This window comes from Oncorhynchus mykiss, chromosome 32 (assembly GCF_013265735.2).
Source record: "Oncorhynchus mykiss isolate Arlee chromosome 32, USDA_OmykA_1.1, whole genome shotgun sequence".
Classification (NCBI taxonomy): Eukaryota; Metazoa; Chordata; class Actinopteri; order Salmoniformes; family Salmonidae; genus Oncorhynchus; species Oncorhynchus mykiss.
Genome location: NC_050572.1, coordinates 37,794,001 through 37,812,817, shown reverse-complemented (window position 1 = coordinate 37,812,817; position 18,817 = coordinate 37,794,001). Strand labels below are relative to the sequence as shown.

General features: G+C 43.1%; 1 protein-coding gene across 1 annotated transcript; it reads left to right on the top strand.

Annotated features, from left to right (window-relative positions):
* The first annotated feature begins 1,777 nt into the window (after positions 1 to 1,777).
* ppp1r18 (protein phosphatase 1, regulatory subunit 18) lies at positions 1,778 to 15,210 on the top strand. Its single transcript, XM_036971417.1, has 3 exons — positions 1,778 to 6,372; positions 13,663 to 13,879; positions 14,148 to 15,210. Exons 1-3 carry the CDS (start codon positions 2,098 to 2,100, stop codon positions 14,165 to 14,167), a joined length of 4,512 nt encoding a protein of 1,503 aa, XP_036827312.1. The 5' UTR covers positions 1,778 to 2,097; the 3' UTR covers positions 14,168 to 15,210.
* Positions 15,211 to 18,817: the final 3,607 nt, after the last annotated feature.

Here is an 18,817-nt window from a genome sequence, read left to right as displayed (position 1 = left end):
ATTAAAAAGCAGCAGTAAAATAACAATAGCGAGGCTATTGGGGTACCGGTACAGAGTCAGTGTGCGGGAGCGCTGTACATGTCTTTTTTTTTAGTTATTTTAACTTTGATTTAGGCTCTTACCATTGATGTAGTCTAGGCTATTCTCTTATGCATGATTCCTCAACTGTCTGATCTGGGCTAACTACTGTAGCTGAGCCTGCAGATTATCTTACATAACAGACTGATTGATTTCCTGAGCGTGTATCCTAGTGTAGGCCACTTTGATGTTATCCAGAATTTACGATGAATTCCCCCCGGGACGACGGGTTGAAGTTTTTCACATCACATCGGGTAACTCTCATCACCACAATCCTGACTGTCAGCATCACCGTCTGACTGCGGTGACCCCCTTCTCTCCTTATTTCCTCTCTCTCTCTTCCAATTAGTGGGACGTAGGGATGAGGGGTGGGTGACCGGCAGACGGGAGTCTTCTTTAAACGCCTTTTATTAGGTCGGCCAATATGGTGTGTGCCACTAACTCCCCTGACGGGATTTAATGTAATTATAGGATTACAGTTGTCGGACAGCACTGCAGCCGGGGAATATTTACTACCAATTGAGGTGTTTTAAGTGTATATACACTGATTCACTGCGAGGTCATCTTTAAATAACGGAACCATATGAACATTATTAATCCTGACTTGTTGACATCGATTAATCAACTACATCGGAAGCTAGATACAGAACAACCTTCGAGGTAGTATCTCGAGCGCATTACGCACGACGGGAGGTACACAGTCGCTCTTCATTCAGAAGATGAAAACTCTCAAATCGACACAGAGGGGGATATAAAGCATTACTGCGGAATACCAAGGATTTGGTAAGTTTGGAGGACGCTTTTTTAACATCCTTTGCCCCCAGGTTTAAAACAAGGAGTGCGAAATTGTGGGGAACGTTTGGAGTGCAAACGTGCAGAGGCATAGTGTGCATGTTACAAACCTGTTAAGGATGTGACCCTTTTTTTAAATTTTCGCCTAAAATGGCATACCGAAATCTAACTGCCTGGTAGATCAGGACCTGAAGCAAGGATATGCATGTTCTTGATATCATTTGAAATGAAACACTTAGACGTTTTTGGAAATGTGAAATGAATGTAGGAGAATATAACATATTAGGTCTGGTAAAATATAATACAAAGAAAAAACATACTTTTTTTGTACTTTGTACCATCATCTTTGAAATGCAAGAGAAAGGCCATAATGTATTATTCCAGCACAGGCTAAATTTCGATTTTGCACACTAGATGGCAGCAGTGTATGTTATAGGTTTTAGACTGATCCAATGAACCATTGCATATCGGTTCAAAATATTCTATCAAGACTGCTCAAATGTACCTAATTGGTTTATTAATACATTTTCAAAGTTCATAATTGTGCACTCTCCTCAAACAATAGCATGGTATTATTTCACTGTAATAGCTACTGTAAATTGAACAGTGCAGATAGATTAACAATAATTTAAGCTCTAGCATTTTAACCCCATTCCTGAAAGCTAAGACTCTCTGGAACATGGACATGCCTTCTGTTTTCCTCTATGATCAATTTGTCGCACATAAGAATATAGTTGAATAGCCCTGTCATGGCCCTTCTAAGGACAGCCGTTCCATTCCCGGTTTTAATTAAATGATTCAATTTGTGCAAAATGATGGAATTCACATGCCATTTCTGTTGGCACTGAAATCTCTCCATAATAACTATGCGTCGATGGTATGTTAACTTTTTATGATTAGGGAAAGTAACCATGAGGGGAGGACGAAGCCTGTGTAAAATGTAATCCAGTAAATAGGCTACGTGGTTGAGTTACATAGCCTCTACACATGATGTCATAGAAATATACAAAGTAGACCTGTTAGTAAGCTACATTTCAATAAAAACATCTATTCGGATTTGAAAGCAAAGTGAGTCACAAGGAATATGCTATACAAATTAAATCACAACATATGGTTATTATATTTTTTATGAACATCTTGCTGTGTCCTTTTTGACAGAACTGTTGCCGGAGCATCAAACGAGAGGACGATTAGGAATCTTGCCAAAAGCAAAAGCTCTTCTCTGTTATGTCTGTCTCCTCTTTACCGGAATGGAAACAACTCCTGCTGGAGAGAAAGAGGAGGGAGGAGGAGGAGCGAGAGAAGAGAGAAAAAGAGGAGGAGGCCAAACTCGCCAGCATGCCTGTTTGGAAACGAGGGATCATCCAGAGGAGAAGAATGAAACAGGAGAGTTTTGGGGACAAGGAAAGAGAGGGCCCCCTCCAAGTCAAGGAGGGCAGGTCCCCTTCTGATGCTGTGAGTGACCCAGACAGCGCTACACTGGTGCAGCTGGATAGTGAATCACCACTCAGCCCAGACGTCACAGGGCCTTGGCTGGATGAAGAGTCTAAACCGCAGAGTCAGCTGTTAAGGGAGACCATCACCACTGTCCAACAAAATCCATTCATTCGCACGCATGGCGGGTTGAGAAGGGGAAGAGAAGAAGAGATGGCTGGGGAGATGGGCCACGAGAAAGGGAATGAGCAGGAAATAGAAGTAGGGAGAGAGAGGGAAAAGGAGAAGGAAAGAGGCCATGTCAAAGGTCATGATGGGGAGTCTGGGAGGGGAAGAGATATAGAATTAAAACTACAGCAATACAGGGAACGGAGTAGGGGCAGAGAAAGGGACAGAAGTGCCGGAAGAGAGACGAGCCGGGACACCGTGAGAGACAGGGAAAGGGAATGCCCGAGAGGGAGAAAGGAGGAGGAGAGGGAGGAGGGAGACTCAGATCCTCAAAACCCCAAGTACCCCCATCCACTAGTCCCAGGCCTTCGTACCATCAGAGCAGACAACATCATCATTATTGAACAGGACAGAAAGGGCAGTGATGAAAGGAGGGGTAGAAGGAGAGAGTGGGAGAGGGAGGTGATGGAAGAGGAGCAGGAAAAGAGAGACATAAAGATGGACCTCAAGGAGTTTCTTTCTGGTGGAGGGAGTGTCACGGAGATCCGAGCATCAGTGGGATTGGTAATTAAACCCTTAGCTGGCACTGAGGACTGCAGGAGTGGAAGTCTAAAAGGGGCAGGCAGGGAAGGAGATGGCAAAGAGAAGGGAGAGAGAGAGGCAAAGTGCAATAAAGATGGAAGAAAGGACTGTGAGAGGGGTCTGGAGAGAGAGGTGGCGTGGTTGATGATGAAAGATAAAGAGAGGGAGAACTTGAGGGAGAAAGACCGACCACGAACACACACAGCTTCAGAACAAGAGGATAGGAGATGTGGTGACACAGATGACAGTATCCACAATGAGAGAAGAGTTAGGGTGAGTGAGCTGCTGAGTAAATTTGGGGAACATACAAAGAAATTCAGGGAACATCCAAAGCCCCCGTCCCGGTCTAAAAGCTCAGATTGTTTCAGCCGGCCTGGCAGGGACAGAGACAATTTTGGTCTGGACGAGGACAATGATGGAGACAGGAGAGGGGAGGAGAAACGTGCAGGATTCAGGGGTGTGCCCAAGCGGTCATTCAGCTTCTCTGACCAGGTGATATGCACAAAGGAGAATGGCATGCAGGATGAGGGGAACCACGATAGGAAGGTGGTGGAGAGGACATGTTCAGACAGGAGGGTGGCACCTCGGGGAGATGTAGTGGAGGGGGAATGGTCAGAGAGGGGAGGCAAGCAGGGGGGCTGGACCCGGTTTTCAGATAAAGAGTGGGTAGGGAAGCATAGAGAGGGATTCATAAAAACAGACAGGGAGGAAGAGGGGCAGCCTGAGAGACAGCCTGCGTTGGAAAGTTACACAGGGAAAGAGACTGACCATGGGGTCGAGGTTGTAACACGAGTGGAGTTAGAATATGGGAACACGGGGACAGAGGAACTAACACAGAATATGTGTGAGGAGGCAGGGTTTACAAGGGCCTCAGTTAAAAACACAGAGGCCTCATTTGCGCAAGGAGTGCCCATCAAACACGATGGGCGAGAGAGAGCAGTGGAAAGAGAGGTAAAGCGAATGACAGAAGAAAGAGGGAGAGGGATGGAGAGGGCGAGGAGCACAGAGAGAGAGGTGGTGGTTGGAAGACAGGCAGAACCTCAAGTGAGGGACAGAAGGGGGTCAGAAGCCATTAGAAGAGGATCAGATGCAAGGGATGCCAAGAGGATGTCAGAAGTAAGGGACTGCACAATGTCAGTTGAAACAACTCAGCAAAACTGTGTGATCACCCTCTCTGTAGACAGAGCCAGTCCTCCTCAGTCTGTCGAAAGCCATTACAGACGTGTCTCAGCATTGACAGAGTGTTCAACCACCTTGCTCAGCGCTGTGGCACACAGAGGAACAGATTGGCGTAGTAGTCAAGGAGCGCCAGGGAACCATTCAACCAAGTCAGCACTATCACAGCACACGGGGGATCTTATCAACAAGACAGGGAGAGTCGGAGAGACAGCCAACGAACTTGACAATCACAAAGGGACCCAATCATTAACTCAGGATCGCAAACGTGTGACGAGGGAGGACACAGAGAATGTGAGAGGGAGCAAAGCTTACAGGGTGCCAAGTGAGGTGAGCAAGGAGAGCACACACTCACCTGGCACACACGTGCACAGTCACGTCTGCCCCGAAATGTCCGTCCAGGAAGTGACCCCTGAGTCTCCCAAGTCTCCAAAGCACGTTGCCTCAGTTGGAATCCCTCCAACGCCACTTGAGCGACACATACCCAGGACAGTGTTCTACGGTGTGGAGGAGGTATTAGAGAACAAAAGGCCAAGCCTCCAAAGCGACGACGACCAGAGCTGCGAAGGAGAGGGAGGGAAAGGTGTGGAGAGGAGGGATAGTTGGAGGATCGGCAAGCCTTTGTCTCGTATCGAATCCCTGCGAGAGAAAATCCGGCAGAGGGAGAAGGAGAGGCTGAGGAACACGGAGGGAGCGGTAGCAACGGGGGATGATGGAGATGCGACTGAGGGAATGAAAAGGGCTGGGACTAGAAGGGTTAGAAGAGCTTCAAGTTCAGATAGGTGTGATGAAGGAGAGAGGGGGAACGAAATGGGGCGAGAGAGACAGAGACAGGAAGGCTCTGCACAGCAGACAACATCCACTCAGTTTTACGTCACACAGGAAGCGAGCGTGTCAAAAGCCGACCCTGAGCTTCCTGTTCCTCTCTCATTCTCGCAATCTGTCAAAGGAGAGGAAGAAAGCGATCACACGATCGAGAGAGAGGAAGATCCAATAAAACATGTAGTAGATGAGTTACGGTGTGACAGGGGTCGGCAGACAAAACAGGACACCAGAGGCAGAGGAGGAGAAGTAGGAGAGGATAAACTCTTGGAGGAAGAGGACAGGTTGCATTATCTGCCTCCTTCCCCCTCTCCTTCACCCTCAGACTCTTTCTCCCCTTCTCTTGCTGAGATGAGCCGGATCTATAACCTGAAAACAGTGGGGTCCAGGACGGCGGTGTGCATGAGTGAGATGACCGTGGATAGGCCTATCCCTATACATACACCCAAGGTACAGTCCCGCATATCAGCAGAACAACAGGAGCCAAGCAGTCTGGAGAGATCCGTTGGGATGCTGACACAGAAGCAGCTGTGGGGTGGTGGTGGGGCATCTGGAAATAAGGCCTCTTGTGATGAGAATTCCGGACTTCAGAAAATACAGCGTCAGGTGGAACAGCTTCAGTTGCGAGAACAACAGGAAGTACAGAGACTATCACACGACGACAACGCAGCACAGTCGACTTTTAGTAAAAAAAATAATTTGAAAGCTAAAGAGTCTGAAGCTCAGCAAAGCACAAGGATATCACACAACCAGCCTAATAAGGAACCTCAACAGATGCATCCGAGGCAAAAGGACCAGCAAACACCTCTAAATCCAAGAAAATGTCAGTCTAATCCGCAGTTGCCCTCTGAAAGGCCTCCTCAACCCAATCGTGCCCGATCCATTACCATCAACTCCAGATCTCTCCTGACCCCCTCTCATGAGAACTCATTACACCCAGACCAGGGAGTCCCACCCAGCACATCATCCTCCCCATGCTCACCCTCCCCACCCCAGTCCCCCTCCGTCTCTCCCTCCCCTTCGCCTTCTCCAATCCATTTCACCATCAGAACAGGCTCTGGAGGCCAGCAGGTCAAGAGGGGCACCACCATCACCATCACCCCAAGGAAGCCTGTTGGAGGGGAAGCCGTGGAATCAGTTTCAGTATCCTCAGGACCCCCAGTCAAGACGTCTGCCAAGTCCCAGATGCCTGTCCTAACCGAGATAGTAGAGAGAGGCAAGAAGAGATACCCCACTACGGAGGAGATCGAAGTGATCGGCGGATATCAGAACCTGGATAAGTCTTGCCTGGTCAAGACTCCCAAAGGGACTCCCAAAGGGGTGAGTGTAGTGGGGTCATATGCCTGCAAATTGTATTGATGATGTATCACATCAAATCAAATGTATGTATAAATCCCTTCTTGCATCAGCTGATGTCACAAAGTGCTGTACAGAAACCCAGCCTAAAACCCCAAACAGCAAGCAATGCAGGTGTAGAAGCACAGTGGCTAGGAAAAACCCCCTAGAAAGGCCTCTTGTAGTGATGATCATATCTTGTAGTGATGATCATATCTTGTAGTGATGATCATGGATCCCCTCCCCTAAGGTTGGGTTTAATAAAGACCAAAAACAAACAAACAAAAAAAATTGCAGAAAATGGCTTCAATAGATTATCAATATGTTATGGGCGTACTGTGACTATCAGAAAACTTCACCTCTTCCCTCCTGCCTCCATTTGAACCTCCAGTCCCCAGAATGCCCCCCCCCCCCACCCCCCCCCCCCCCCTTGCCCTTTCGCTAGCATTAGGACATCCCGTTTGATTGCACTGAGGAGTTAGAACACGTCGACTGAGCTAAGCCTGTTAAAGCCTTATCAAGCACGACATCATGATTCTCAGCTGTAAAGTAGCCTACTAGTAGCGGTGGCTCTGGTCTCGTTTAGTAATAAACTAATTATAAACCCTGTATAAATAATTTGTTAGGGTAACTGTAATGTCTAGTGCTAACAGTCTATTTCAAATGAGCCTTCATGTAACACTTGAGAGAGCAGAAAAAGTGGAGAGGAAACCACAATGACAGAGCCACTCAGCCAGAGCACTCCTCCTCCTCCTTATCTCTTTCTGTCTGTCTAACTTGAAGTTTTGCATAGAGGAGCTATGTGGGTTGTGAATCAATCATCACTTCTTTCTGTTTCATCTAGAAAGACATGTTATCCCACAATAGATGAATTGCCCCCCCCCCCCCCCCCCCCTCTCCCCATTGCAACATCCTTTTTGTGCAATGAAATGAAAACAGTCGGAGCAATAGCCTGTTAGAGAGAGGTTGCTTGTGAAATGGCTCCCTATCCCCTACAATGGCACCCTATCCCTCATGGGCCCTGGCCAAAAGTAGTGCACTACATATGGAATGGGGCACCATTTCAGACACGGACAGAGTCTTTTGGAGTACTTTAATTAGGACACCTCCATAACAAAGTGGCTCATCAGAGCAGAACTAAAGACCAGGCTTGGCAGTCTCCCCACACGAATGGAGCTTTAGAATGGGAAGAACGGGAAAGTTCAAATGGGATACCTAGTCAGTTGTACAGCTGAATACCTTCAACTGAAATGTGTCTTCCGCATTTAACCCAACCCCTCTGAATAAGAGAGTGGCGGGAGTCTGGTGTAATCTGTTTATATAGCGAGGTAGAAGAGAATATGCATATTTAGAGATATTACGGTATACAGTATACACTGAGTATACAAAACATTAAGGACACTTGCTCTTTCCATGACATAGACTGAATCCAGGTAAAAGCTATGATTCCTTATTGAAGTCACTTGATAAATCCACTTCAATCGTTGTAAATGAAGGGTAAGAGACAGGGTAAAGAACCATTTTTAAGCCTTGAGACAATTAAGACATGCCATTTAAAAGGTGAATGGGAAAGACAAAATAATTAAGTGTCTTTGAACAGGGTATGGTAGTAGGTACCAGGCGCACCGTTTTTTTGTCAAGAACTGCAATGTTGCTGGGTTTTTCACGCTCAACAGTTTCCCGTGTGTATCAAGAATGGCCCATCACCCAAAGGAAGTCCAGCCAACTTGACAGAACTGTGGGAAGCATTGGATTGAACTTGGGCCAGCATCCCTGTGGAATGCTTTCGACACCTTGTAGAGTCGTCCATGCCACGTCAAATTGAGGCTGTTCTGAGGGCAAAAGGGGTGGTTCCTAATGTTTGGTATACTCAGTGTATATCTATTGTTAAATACTTAAACCTTTATGGCTTATGTACTGTACTTTACTCAGACAGCATGACTTTTAATGTAAAACACTTTGCTATTGTATAGGCATTTAGCTTATCAGCTTCTTTTTTTCATCTAATTTTCTGTACATAATGCAAGATGCTACACAGATCCTTGGCCTGACTCACACCATTGCATTGCAGGTTACTTCCTCTGACAGATCCTGTCTTTCAATGAGTCTGCCCTTGTTGCCTTTCCGACAAGTCTTCCTTTGTATTTTCCTGTTTCTGCTGAGTTTGTTTTGCTGCATTGGAATTTTGGCAAACACTTTTGACAACGTTGACCTCTTGGCATATGACAGCAGCATTTGCCAATGTCATCCTTCCAAGTCTTGTTGGAAATCTAGGCTAAGGAATTAATGATTGACTTGTTAATTTAGCCATGGCAGTAAAGTTGAGGAAGCTCTCACCATGTTTATTGTATAGTTTTCGCAACATCGACTATTGATACTGTCCTACTGTAACCTAATTTCCCATTTAAAAATTGTCATCGGGCCCAAATTTGGTGCGATTGAAGAGGAACAGTCTCTCATTTGTCAGTGAAACAGGAGGGTGGGGTTAAAGAGAAGTGGAGTGAGGGGAAACTCAACAACCTTGTGACTCCCTAGCTGAGACACTGCATGATCGAGTCCCAAATGGCATCCTATTCCTTACATAGTGCACTACTTTTCACCAGTTCCCTATGGGCCCTGGTCAAAAGTAGTGCACTATACAGAGAAAAGGGTGACATTTTGGACCCATGACTGGATATTTCCTCTTTCAGGCCTGTTCACTTCCTCTGAACGATAGAGACAGAGAAATAGCAAATATAGGGGGGTAAGATGTCTATTTCACCAGCCACATTGGCGGGTGGTCAGGGCTACATAGTGCGAGCATTTCACTTGCATTTGTGAATAAAAATAGTCAAGTATGATCACATTTACAGTAAAATAAGTACACTGAACAAAAATATAAATGCAACATGTAAAGTGTTGTTCCCATGTTTCATGAGCTGAAATAAAAGATCCCAGACATATTCCATATGCACAAAAAGCTTATTCCTCAAAAATCCCTGTTAGTGAGCAATTCTCCTCTGCCAAGATAATCCATCCACCTGACGAGTGTGGAATATCAAGAAGCTGATTAAACAGCATGATCATTACACAGGTGCAGCTTGTGCTGGGGACAATAAAAGTCTAAAATGTACAGTTTTGTCACACAACACAATGCCACAGATGCCTCAAGTTTTGAGGGAGTGTGCAATTGGCATGCTGACTTCCGGAATGTCCACCAGAGCTGTTGTCAGAAAATGTAATGTTCATTTCTCTACCATAGGCCTCCTCCAATGTCATTTTAGAGAATTTGGCAGTACGTCCAACCGGCCTCACAACTGCCGACCATGTGTATGGCGTTGTGTTGGCGAGGGGTTTACTTATGTCAACATTGTGAACAGAGTGCCCCATGGTGGCTGTGAGGTTATGGTATGGGCAGGCATAAACTATAGACAACGAACACAATTGCAATTTATCCGGGGTAGGTTGTGCCAAGAGACCAATTTTTTTGGACAAGCCATGTTTTCAAAACTATTATGTTTACATGAATTCTGATTATTTCCAGGGATACACAACATCCTGAAATATATGTAGATACAGTTGAAGTCGGAAGTTTACATGCACCTTAGCTAAATACATTTAAACTAAACAATTTCTTACATTTAATCCTAGTAAAAATTCCCTGTCTTAGGTCAGTTAGGATCACCACTTTATTTGAAGAAAGTAAAATGTCAGAATAATAGTAGAGAAAATGATTTATTTCACCTTGTATTTCTTTCATCACATTCCCAGTGGGTCAAAAGTTTACATACACTCAATTAGTATTTGGTAGCATTGCCTTTAAATTGTTTAACTTGTGTCAAACATTTCGGGTAGCCTTCCACAAACTTCCCACAATAAGTTGAGTGAATTTTAGCCCATTCCTCCTGACAGAGCTGGTGAAACTGAGCCAGGTTTCTAGGCCTCCTTGCTCGCACAAGCTTTTTCAGTTCAGCCGACACATTTTCTATAGGATTGAGGTCAGGGCTTTGTGATGGGCACTCCAAATACCTTGACTTGTTGTCCTTAAACCAATTTGCCACAACTTTGGAAGTATGCATGGGGTCATTGTCCATTTGGAAGACCCATTTGCGACCAAGCTTTGAATATGTCTGGGATCCTGACTGATGTCTTGAGATGTTGCTTCAATATATCCACATAATTTTACTTCCTCATGAAGACATCTATTTTCTGAAGTGCACCAGCCCCTCCTGCAGCAAAGCACCCCCACAACATGATGCTGCCACCCTCGTGCTTCACGGTTGGGTGGTGTTGGGATGGTGTTCTTCGGCTTGCAAGCCGCCCCCTTTTTCCTCCAAACAAAACGAGGGTCATTATGGCCAAATAGTTATATTTTTGTTTCATCAGACCAGAGGACATTTCTCCAAAAAGTATGATCTTTGTCCTCATGTGCAGTTGCAATCTGTAGTCTGTCTTTTTTATGGTGGTTTTGGAGCAGTGGCTTCTTCCTTGCTGAGCGACCTTTCAGGTTATGTCGACATAGGACTCGTTTTACTGTGGATATAGATACTTTGTACCTGTTTTCTCCAGCATCTTCACAAGGTCCTTTGCTGTTGTTCTGCGATTGATTTGCACTTTTCGCCCCAAAGTACGTTCATCTCTAGGAGACAGAACGCGTCTCCTTCCTGAGCGGTATGACAGCTGTGTGGGCCCATGGTGTTAATACTTGCGTACTATTGTTTGTACAGATGAATGTGGTACCTTCAGGTGTTTGGAAATTGCTCCCAAGTATGAACCAGACTTGTGGAGGTCCACAATTATTTTTCTGAGGTCTTGGCTTATTTCTTTTGAGTTTCCCATGATGTGAAGCAAAGAGGCACTGAGTTTGAAGGTAGCCCTTGAAATACATCTACAGCTACACTTCCAATTGACTCCAATGATGTCAATTAGCCTATCAGAAGCTTCTATAGCCATGACATAATTTTCTGGAATCTTCCAAGCTGTTCAAAGGCACAGTTAACTTAGTGTATGTCAACTTCTGACCCACTGGAATTGTGATACAGTGAAATAATCTGTCTGTAAACAATTGTTGGAAAAATGACTGTCATGCACAAAGTAGATGTTCTGACCGACTTGCCAAAACTATAGTTTGTTAACAAGGAATTTGTGGTTAAGGGGTCGAAAAACAATTTTTAATGACTCCAACCTAAGTGTATGTAAACTTCTGACTGTATATTTTTTAGAAAGAATATTATATTTCCCTTGATGTAGTGATGCTGAAAGTAAAAAATTGCTCGACATACCCCACTCTGCCCAAAATACATTTTGTGTTTGAAAGAATAAATAATGCAGTGTTGTTTATTAAACGACTATGCTGTAGGATGTGGATTATTCCTCATCATGACTCCATTTCATGATAATCAGTGCTGTAACTGAATGGACAGATACTACGACCGATCTTCCAAGTACATCCAAACCTAATTGGATGCATTATTATACTTACTTCCATTTACAAAATAGCCTCCAACACTCTACTCAACAAATTGGATGCAGTCTATCACAGTGCCATCCGTTTTGTCACCAAAGCCCCATATACTACCCACCACTGCGACCTGTATGCTCTCGTTGGCTGGCCTTCATACTCACCGCCAAACCCACTGGCTCCAGGTCATCTACAAGTCTCTGCTAGGTAAAGCCCCGCCTTATCTCAGCTCACTGGTCACCATAGCAGCACCCACCCGTGGCACGCACTCCAGCAGGTATATCTCACTGGTCATCCCCAAAGCCAATTCTTCCTTTGGCCGCCTTCCTTCCAGTTCTCTTCTGCCAATGACTGGAACGAACTGCAAAAATTACTGAAGCTGGACTCATATCTCCCTCACCAGCTGTCAGAGCAGCTCACAGATCACTGCACCTGTACATAGCCCATCTGTAAATAGCCCATCCAACTACCTCATACCATTCCAATGTTAAATAGCTATATTGTAATTATTTTGCCACCATGGCCTATTTATTGCCTTTACCTCCCTTATCCTACCTCATTTGCACACACTGTATATAGACTTTTTCTACTGTATTATTGACTGTATGTTTGTTTATTCTATGTGTAACTCTGTGTGGTTGTATGTGTCAAACTGCTTTGCTTTATCTTGGCCAGGTCGCAGTTGTAAATGAGAACTTATTCTCAACTAGCCTACCTGGTTAAATGAAGGTGATTACATTTTTTTTGCCTGAATCAATCTCACCCACTTAGTCCACACTGAGTAATGAGAAAACCCCCCAAAATTGTTTCCTTTGTGTCAGTTTGGGACCAAATCCTGTAATATACTCATAGCGGTTAAGCACAGCTCTCCTTTACTATAGTCGTCCTGCTGTAACCCTTTCGTAGCCTATTGGTGCTTCCTGGCCACCTGTTGCTCACGTTGCTGAGACTGTTTGACGTCAGCTCCACCGAGCACCGGCATCATCTTACAGAGGGGGGTGACTTACGCTCTCCTCGTCATCCTTGTTCAGATCCTCTGTCTCCCCCCTCTTCAATCCCAAGGCTCCCTTGTCATACAGTATCTCTTTCTCTCAAACTAGACCGAGGTACCATTCTCATAGACAGTGGCTGCCCCACATCCTGTGTAAGACATTTTTACGAGTATTTGTAAAGGTTCCGATGTGACTGTGGGGATTAGCGATTGGCACAGTGTGCTTCCTTTCTTCCTCTCTCTCTCTCTGGTTCTCTGTCTCTCCTCCATGTTCTACCCTGCTGTGTTAGCCTGGGTCAATCAGTTCAGTCAGGGATTAACCTTCTGGGCCTGAGCTTGATTCGTCCAACGTCTCTCACACCAGGTTATTATCAGGAGTGTATGGTCAGTCAGTTTGTGGTGAATATAAATGCACTACGGTATGGATGTACTACACCAACCTGTAATATAATGTACTATAACAACCTATAATATAATGTACGAGGCAGGGGCCAGGTTTTCCTACTGTTCGGTGCAGGCAGCAATGTTGTTTACACCAAAATAATCTCTCATATCCGTGCTAAGTAAACAAATTGTAGGTTACATACATTTTTGTCAGGAAGGGTCTGACTCAGTGCAACTTAATCATGCCGTTTTAATGGGTGCTTTCCACATCACCCTTTCATACTAAATAAGGGGAACACTGGGAAAGTACAGGTCATTTCTTGCTATTAATTGTTCTTGAAGCATGTCCATCCTGATTAAGTAACACTGCAATGTGGTCAGGCTGTCTGTAAGGGTGTGTCTCTATTGGGTGCACTGTACTAAGCCTCTCTCCTGTGTCTGTCTTGTCCGCCCCCTCCAGGTGAAGGTGTGTTTCGACGAGACCCAGCTGGAGCAGGTTTTTGAATACCCATCAGAGGCCTCTATGATAGCCTTTACCCCTTACCCCATACCAGGTCAGGAGAAAGGGAAGGAGGATGAGGTGCAGGAGGAAGAGGAGGAGGAGGAGAGAGGAGTGTTTGTGTCCGGGAGCAGCAGGAACGTGGGAGCAGCGGCTGGCCTGAGAGTGCTGAGAATAGGTCAGTATATGTCACTCCCTTCCATTTAGCTGAATACCTGCATACACAGGGTGTATTCATTAGTGCAAACCTTAGCAAAACATTCTGCAATGGAAAACTTTTTGCAACAAAACAAGCGTTCAGCTTAGTCCCTCTCCGTTTTCGTCCATTTGCATCCATTTGGTTCCTAGTGAATACACCCCTCAGTTAGTCATGAAATGTGGTTGTCCATTCCATACCTGTATCTGAATTGTGTCTCATAACTCCTCTTTATCTCTCCATTTTACAGATGAGTCTTGCCATCGGTAGATGTCAGCTCGCCAAATAGCCCAAGTGATGTTTCATATTAGATTTTTGTTTCCTGTATTTTGTTTATTTAAAATGATATAATTAATGTTGGTAATCTTTTTTGATGTTCAATGTTTTATTTTACTTAGGGTCAGGGACTATTGGTTTTGAATTTAAAAAATGATGGTTTTGAGCAGTTTATGAGTTGAATGATGGCGCATGTAGCAGAACCTGACTGGACTTTTTTATTTTACTTCTCTATTTCAAGGTAGAAGTGCAAAGGAAATATGAAAGCACAGTACATATTGTAGCCTATACGTTTGAATATATAAAAGTGTATTTTTACCATCAGGTGTGTACTGTTGGGTGATAATCACATGTCAATGCAAGTTAGTGGATTACTACAAAAGTATTGTAAAAGGGTCCGGTCAGTTTAGTTTTATTTAGCTTAGTTCAACAACACAATGGCCCTACTGTATATAAACGTTGCATAAGCACTGTAACGATTCAGGCTGCATTCCCTCTAGGGCACTACTTTTGACCGGAGCCCTATGGGCCCTGGTCAAAAGTAGTGCACTATAAAGGGATTAGGATGTCATTTTGGACGTATTCTCAGTGACGCTTATATCATCTGGTCCCTGTGGCTGCTTGATTTGCTCATACAGATGATATAAAGATCAGGTCATCCACAAGTCCAAGATACATTTTGAGTCTTGTGAACATCCCTCATCTGTACAGTGCCTTCAGAAAGTATTCATACACCTGGACTTATTCCACATTTTGTTTTGCTAAAGCCTGAATTCAAAATTGATTAAATATATTTTATTTCTCACCCATCTACACACAATAGCCCATAATGACAAAGTGAAAACATTTATTTTTATTTTTTAATTTTACATCTAATTTACACATATTCATTCACACCCCAGACCCAATACATCCAGCTCTTTCAAGTTGGTTGTTAATCATTGCTAGAAAGTCATTTTCAAGTCCTGCCATAGATCTTCAACCCTATTTAAGTCAAAACTGTATCTAGGCCATTCAGGAACATTCAATACCATCTTGGTAAGCAACTCCAGTGTATATTTTATTATATATTATTTATAGGTTATTGATTCAGAGGGAATGGGTTAAATGCAGAAGACGCATTTCGGTTGAATGCATTCAGTTATGCAACTGAGTAGATATCCCCTTTCCCTTATTGTCCTGCTGAAAGGTGAATTTGTCTCCCAGTGTCTGTTTGAAAGCAGACTGAACCAGGTTTTCTTCTAGGATGTTGGTTGTGCTTAGGTCTATTCCGTTTAAAAAAAAGAAACATTTAAATGTAAAACTCCTTAGTCCTTGCCAATGACAACCATATCCATAACATGATGCAGCCACCACCATGCTTGAAAATATGAAGAGTGGTACTCAGTGATGTGTTGTGCCTTATGGCAAACAGGATTGCATGTTTTGGGATATCTTTATTCTGTATAGGCTTCCTTCTTTTAACCTTTATTTAACTAGGCAACAGTTCACTCTGTCATTTAGGTTAGTATTGTGGAGTAACTACAATGTTGTTGATCCATTCTCAGTTTTCTCCTATCACAGCCATTCAACTCTGTAACTGTTTTAAAGTCAGCATTGGTCTCATGGTGAAATCCCTGAGCAGTATTTTCTATTAAATTGTTTAAAAAAATAAATAAATTACAAACATAATTCCTATTTGACATTAAATGGGGTATTTTTGTGTAGGCCAGTGACACAAGATCTCAATTTTAAATTCAGGCTGTAACACAACAAAATGTGGAAAAAGTCGATGGGTGTAAATGCTTTCTGAAGGCACAGTAGTTTCTGGCAAACCATGGCTATATGTAACATGATGACAATTCACTTTTGTTCAATTACGGTTTCTGTTTGAACCACAAAGTGGATTTAAGCGAGACTTAATGCACATGATTGAAAAACCTGACGATACATGATGGAATGATCACCATTACAAGTTTTTATTTTTAACCACTAGTGGAATTAATGTGGTAGGATGAAAAACAGTAATCTATGTACTGTATCTATAGTACTTTGACTGTATAGTTTTGAATGGAAAAGGTATTATGTTTGGGTCTCTGGTGTTATTATGTTATTATGTGATATGGGTGGGAAAAAAAGACCATGATTTTCAGACATTTAATATATAGAATGGTCCTTTGGAGTATGGATTGTTGACGTATATTTGACATTTGTATATAAAAGCATAATTGACCAATCATTTATCAAAGTTGACGGTTTGGCCTTACCCAGGTCTCCTTTAAGACTCCCTAATGTTTTATCTGTAGGTGCTACAAAGAAAACATTGGTGTCATAGGAAGCTTCACCGCTTGCTTTGTAATATGAGTAGCATTTTGTTTTCAATAACAATATTCGTATTAATTTATGAATATTGAAGAAAAAAAATTGGGATTTAGCAAAATGTTTAATATATTGTTGAACGTAATATACTCTACGGACATATCAAAGTTCCAGAGTGGGATCTCTGCTATTTTTAGAGATATGATCCAATTTGTAACAGAGTGAATGTGAAAATGGATTCAAAATGGTCACCCTCTTCTGGTGATTTGCCAGATGTACAATACATTAAAATATTAGCCAAATTCAAATTGTATATTTCAATATTTATGTTTATATTTTTCAATATTCATTAATTAATAGGAAAATTGTTATTGAAATCAAAATGCATCTCATGTTGCAGAGCAAGCGGCAACGCTTCATATGACACCAAGTTTTGCTTTATGGAGTTTTAAAGGAGGGTTATATGCCAACTTGTATTATTTCTCAATTAAGCTTTTAGATACAAATGTCAACAATACTTCCTCCAAAAGGACCATTCTATGGATTAAATTAAGTGAAAATCCCCCAAACATTGGTCTTTTTTTTGGTCCTAGTTCGTGACGAATCACCCACATCCAAAATAAGGGCACAAATGTTATCATGGTTCCATGAGATGCTGTAATCTCAATTTTAGGTGCTCTTTTTTATGTGAAAGAATCTATCTGAAGAATATCATATATATGGTATATCTGATTTATGCTCCCATGTGTGCAATTTTGATACTTTGTTTTATTCTTTCTGTTTTCAATTGCGGTCGAAGAAGCAGGCTTCAAGAGAGAAAACACATCTAATAAATGATTTGAAATTAAAAGTGTCATGATTGGTTGTGTAGATGTGACTATGCATACATTTATGTTTCAATTATATTTTGTGAGTATGAGATATTATTAAGACCACTGATAATCTCCTTCAATCTGGGGCTCCACGCACGATCTCACCCCGTGGGGTCAAAATGATCACAAGAACGGTGAGCAAAAATCCCACACCACACGGGGGACCTAGTGAATGACCTGCAGAGAGCTGGGACCAAAGTAACAAAGCCTACCATCAGTAACACACTACGTCGCCAGGGACTCAAATCCTGCAGTGCCAGACGTGTCCCCCTGCTTAAGCCAGTGCATGTCCAGGCCCGTCTGAAGTTTGCTAGAGAGCATTTGGATGATCCAGAAGAAGATTGGGAGAATGTCGGATGGTCAGATAAAACCAAAATAGAACTTTTTGGTAAAAACTCAACTCGTCGTGTTTGGAGGACAAAGAATGCTGAGTTGCATTCAAAGAACACCATACCTACAGTGAAGCATGGGGGTGGAAACATCATGCTTTGGGACTGTTTTTCTGCAAAGGGACCAGGAAGACTGATCCGTGTAAAGGAAAGAATGAATGGGGCCATGTATCGTGAGATCTTGAGTGAAAACCTCCTTCCATCAGCAAGGGCATTGAAGATGAAACGTGGCTGGGTCTTTCAGCGTGACAATGATCCCAAACACACCGCCCGGGCAACGAAGGAGTGGCTTCGTAAGAAGCATTTCAAGGTCCTGGAGTGGCCTAGCCAGTCTCCAGATCTCAACCCCATAGAAAATGGAGGGAGTTGAAAGTCTGTGTTGCCCAGCAACAGCCCCAAAACATCACTGCTCTAGAGATCTGCATGGAGGAATGGGCCAAAATACCAGCAACAATGTGTGAAAACCATGTGAAGATTTACAGAAAACGTTTGACCTCTGTCATTGCCAACAAAGGGTATATAACAAAGTATTGAGATAAACTTTTGTTATTGACCAAATACTTATTTTCCACCATAATTTGCAAATAAATTCATTAAAAATCCTACAATGTGATATTCTGGATTTTTTCTAATTTTGTCTGTCATAGTTGAAGTGTACCTATGATGAAAATTACAGGCCTCTCTCATCTTTTTAAGTGGGAGAACTTGCACAATTTGTGTCTGACTAAATACTTTTTTGCCCCACTGTACATTGTGTGCAAATGAGGTAAGATAAGGGAGGTAAGGCAATAAATAGGCCATGGTGGTGAAATAATTACAATATAATTTTGGAATTTTGGATTGGAGATGATTAATGTGAGTCTGTAAGGAGACTTTACAGTCTAACCAGACACCTAGGTATTTGTAGTTGTCCACATATTCTAAGTCGGAATGGTCCAGAGTTGTAATGCTGGACGGCGGGCAGGTGCAGGCAGCGATCGGTTGAAGAGCATTAATTTAGTTTTACTTGCATTTAAGAGTAGTCGGAGGCCACGGAAGGATAGTTGTATGGCATTGAAACTCGTCTGGAGGTTAGTTAACACAGT

Excerpts from the sequence above, each read along its gene's own strand:
- ppp1r18 (XM_036971417.1), top strand. The coding sequence starts at position 2,098 with ATGTCTGTCTCCTCTTTACCGGAATGGAAACAACTCCTGCTGGAGAGA. Across the intron at positions 6,373-13,662 it reads CCAAAGGGACTCCCAAAGGG|GTGAAGGTGTGTTTCGACGA; the intron begins GTGAGTGTAGTG and ends CGCCCCCTCCAG. Across the intron at positions 13,880-14,147 it reads CCTGAGAGTGCTGAGAATAG|ATGAGTCTTGCCATCGGTAG; the intron begins GTCAGTATATGT and ends TCCATTTTACAG.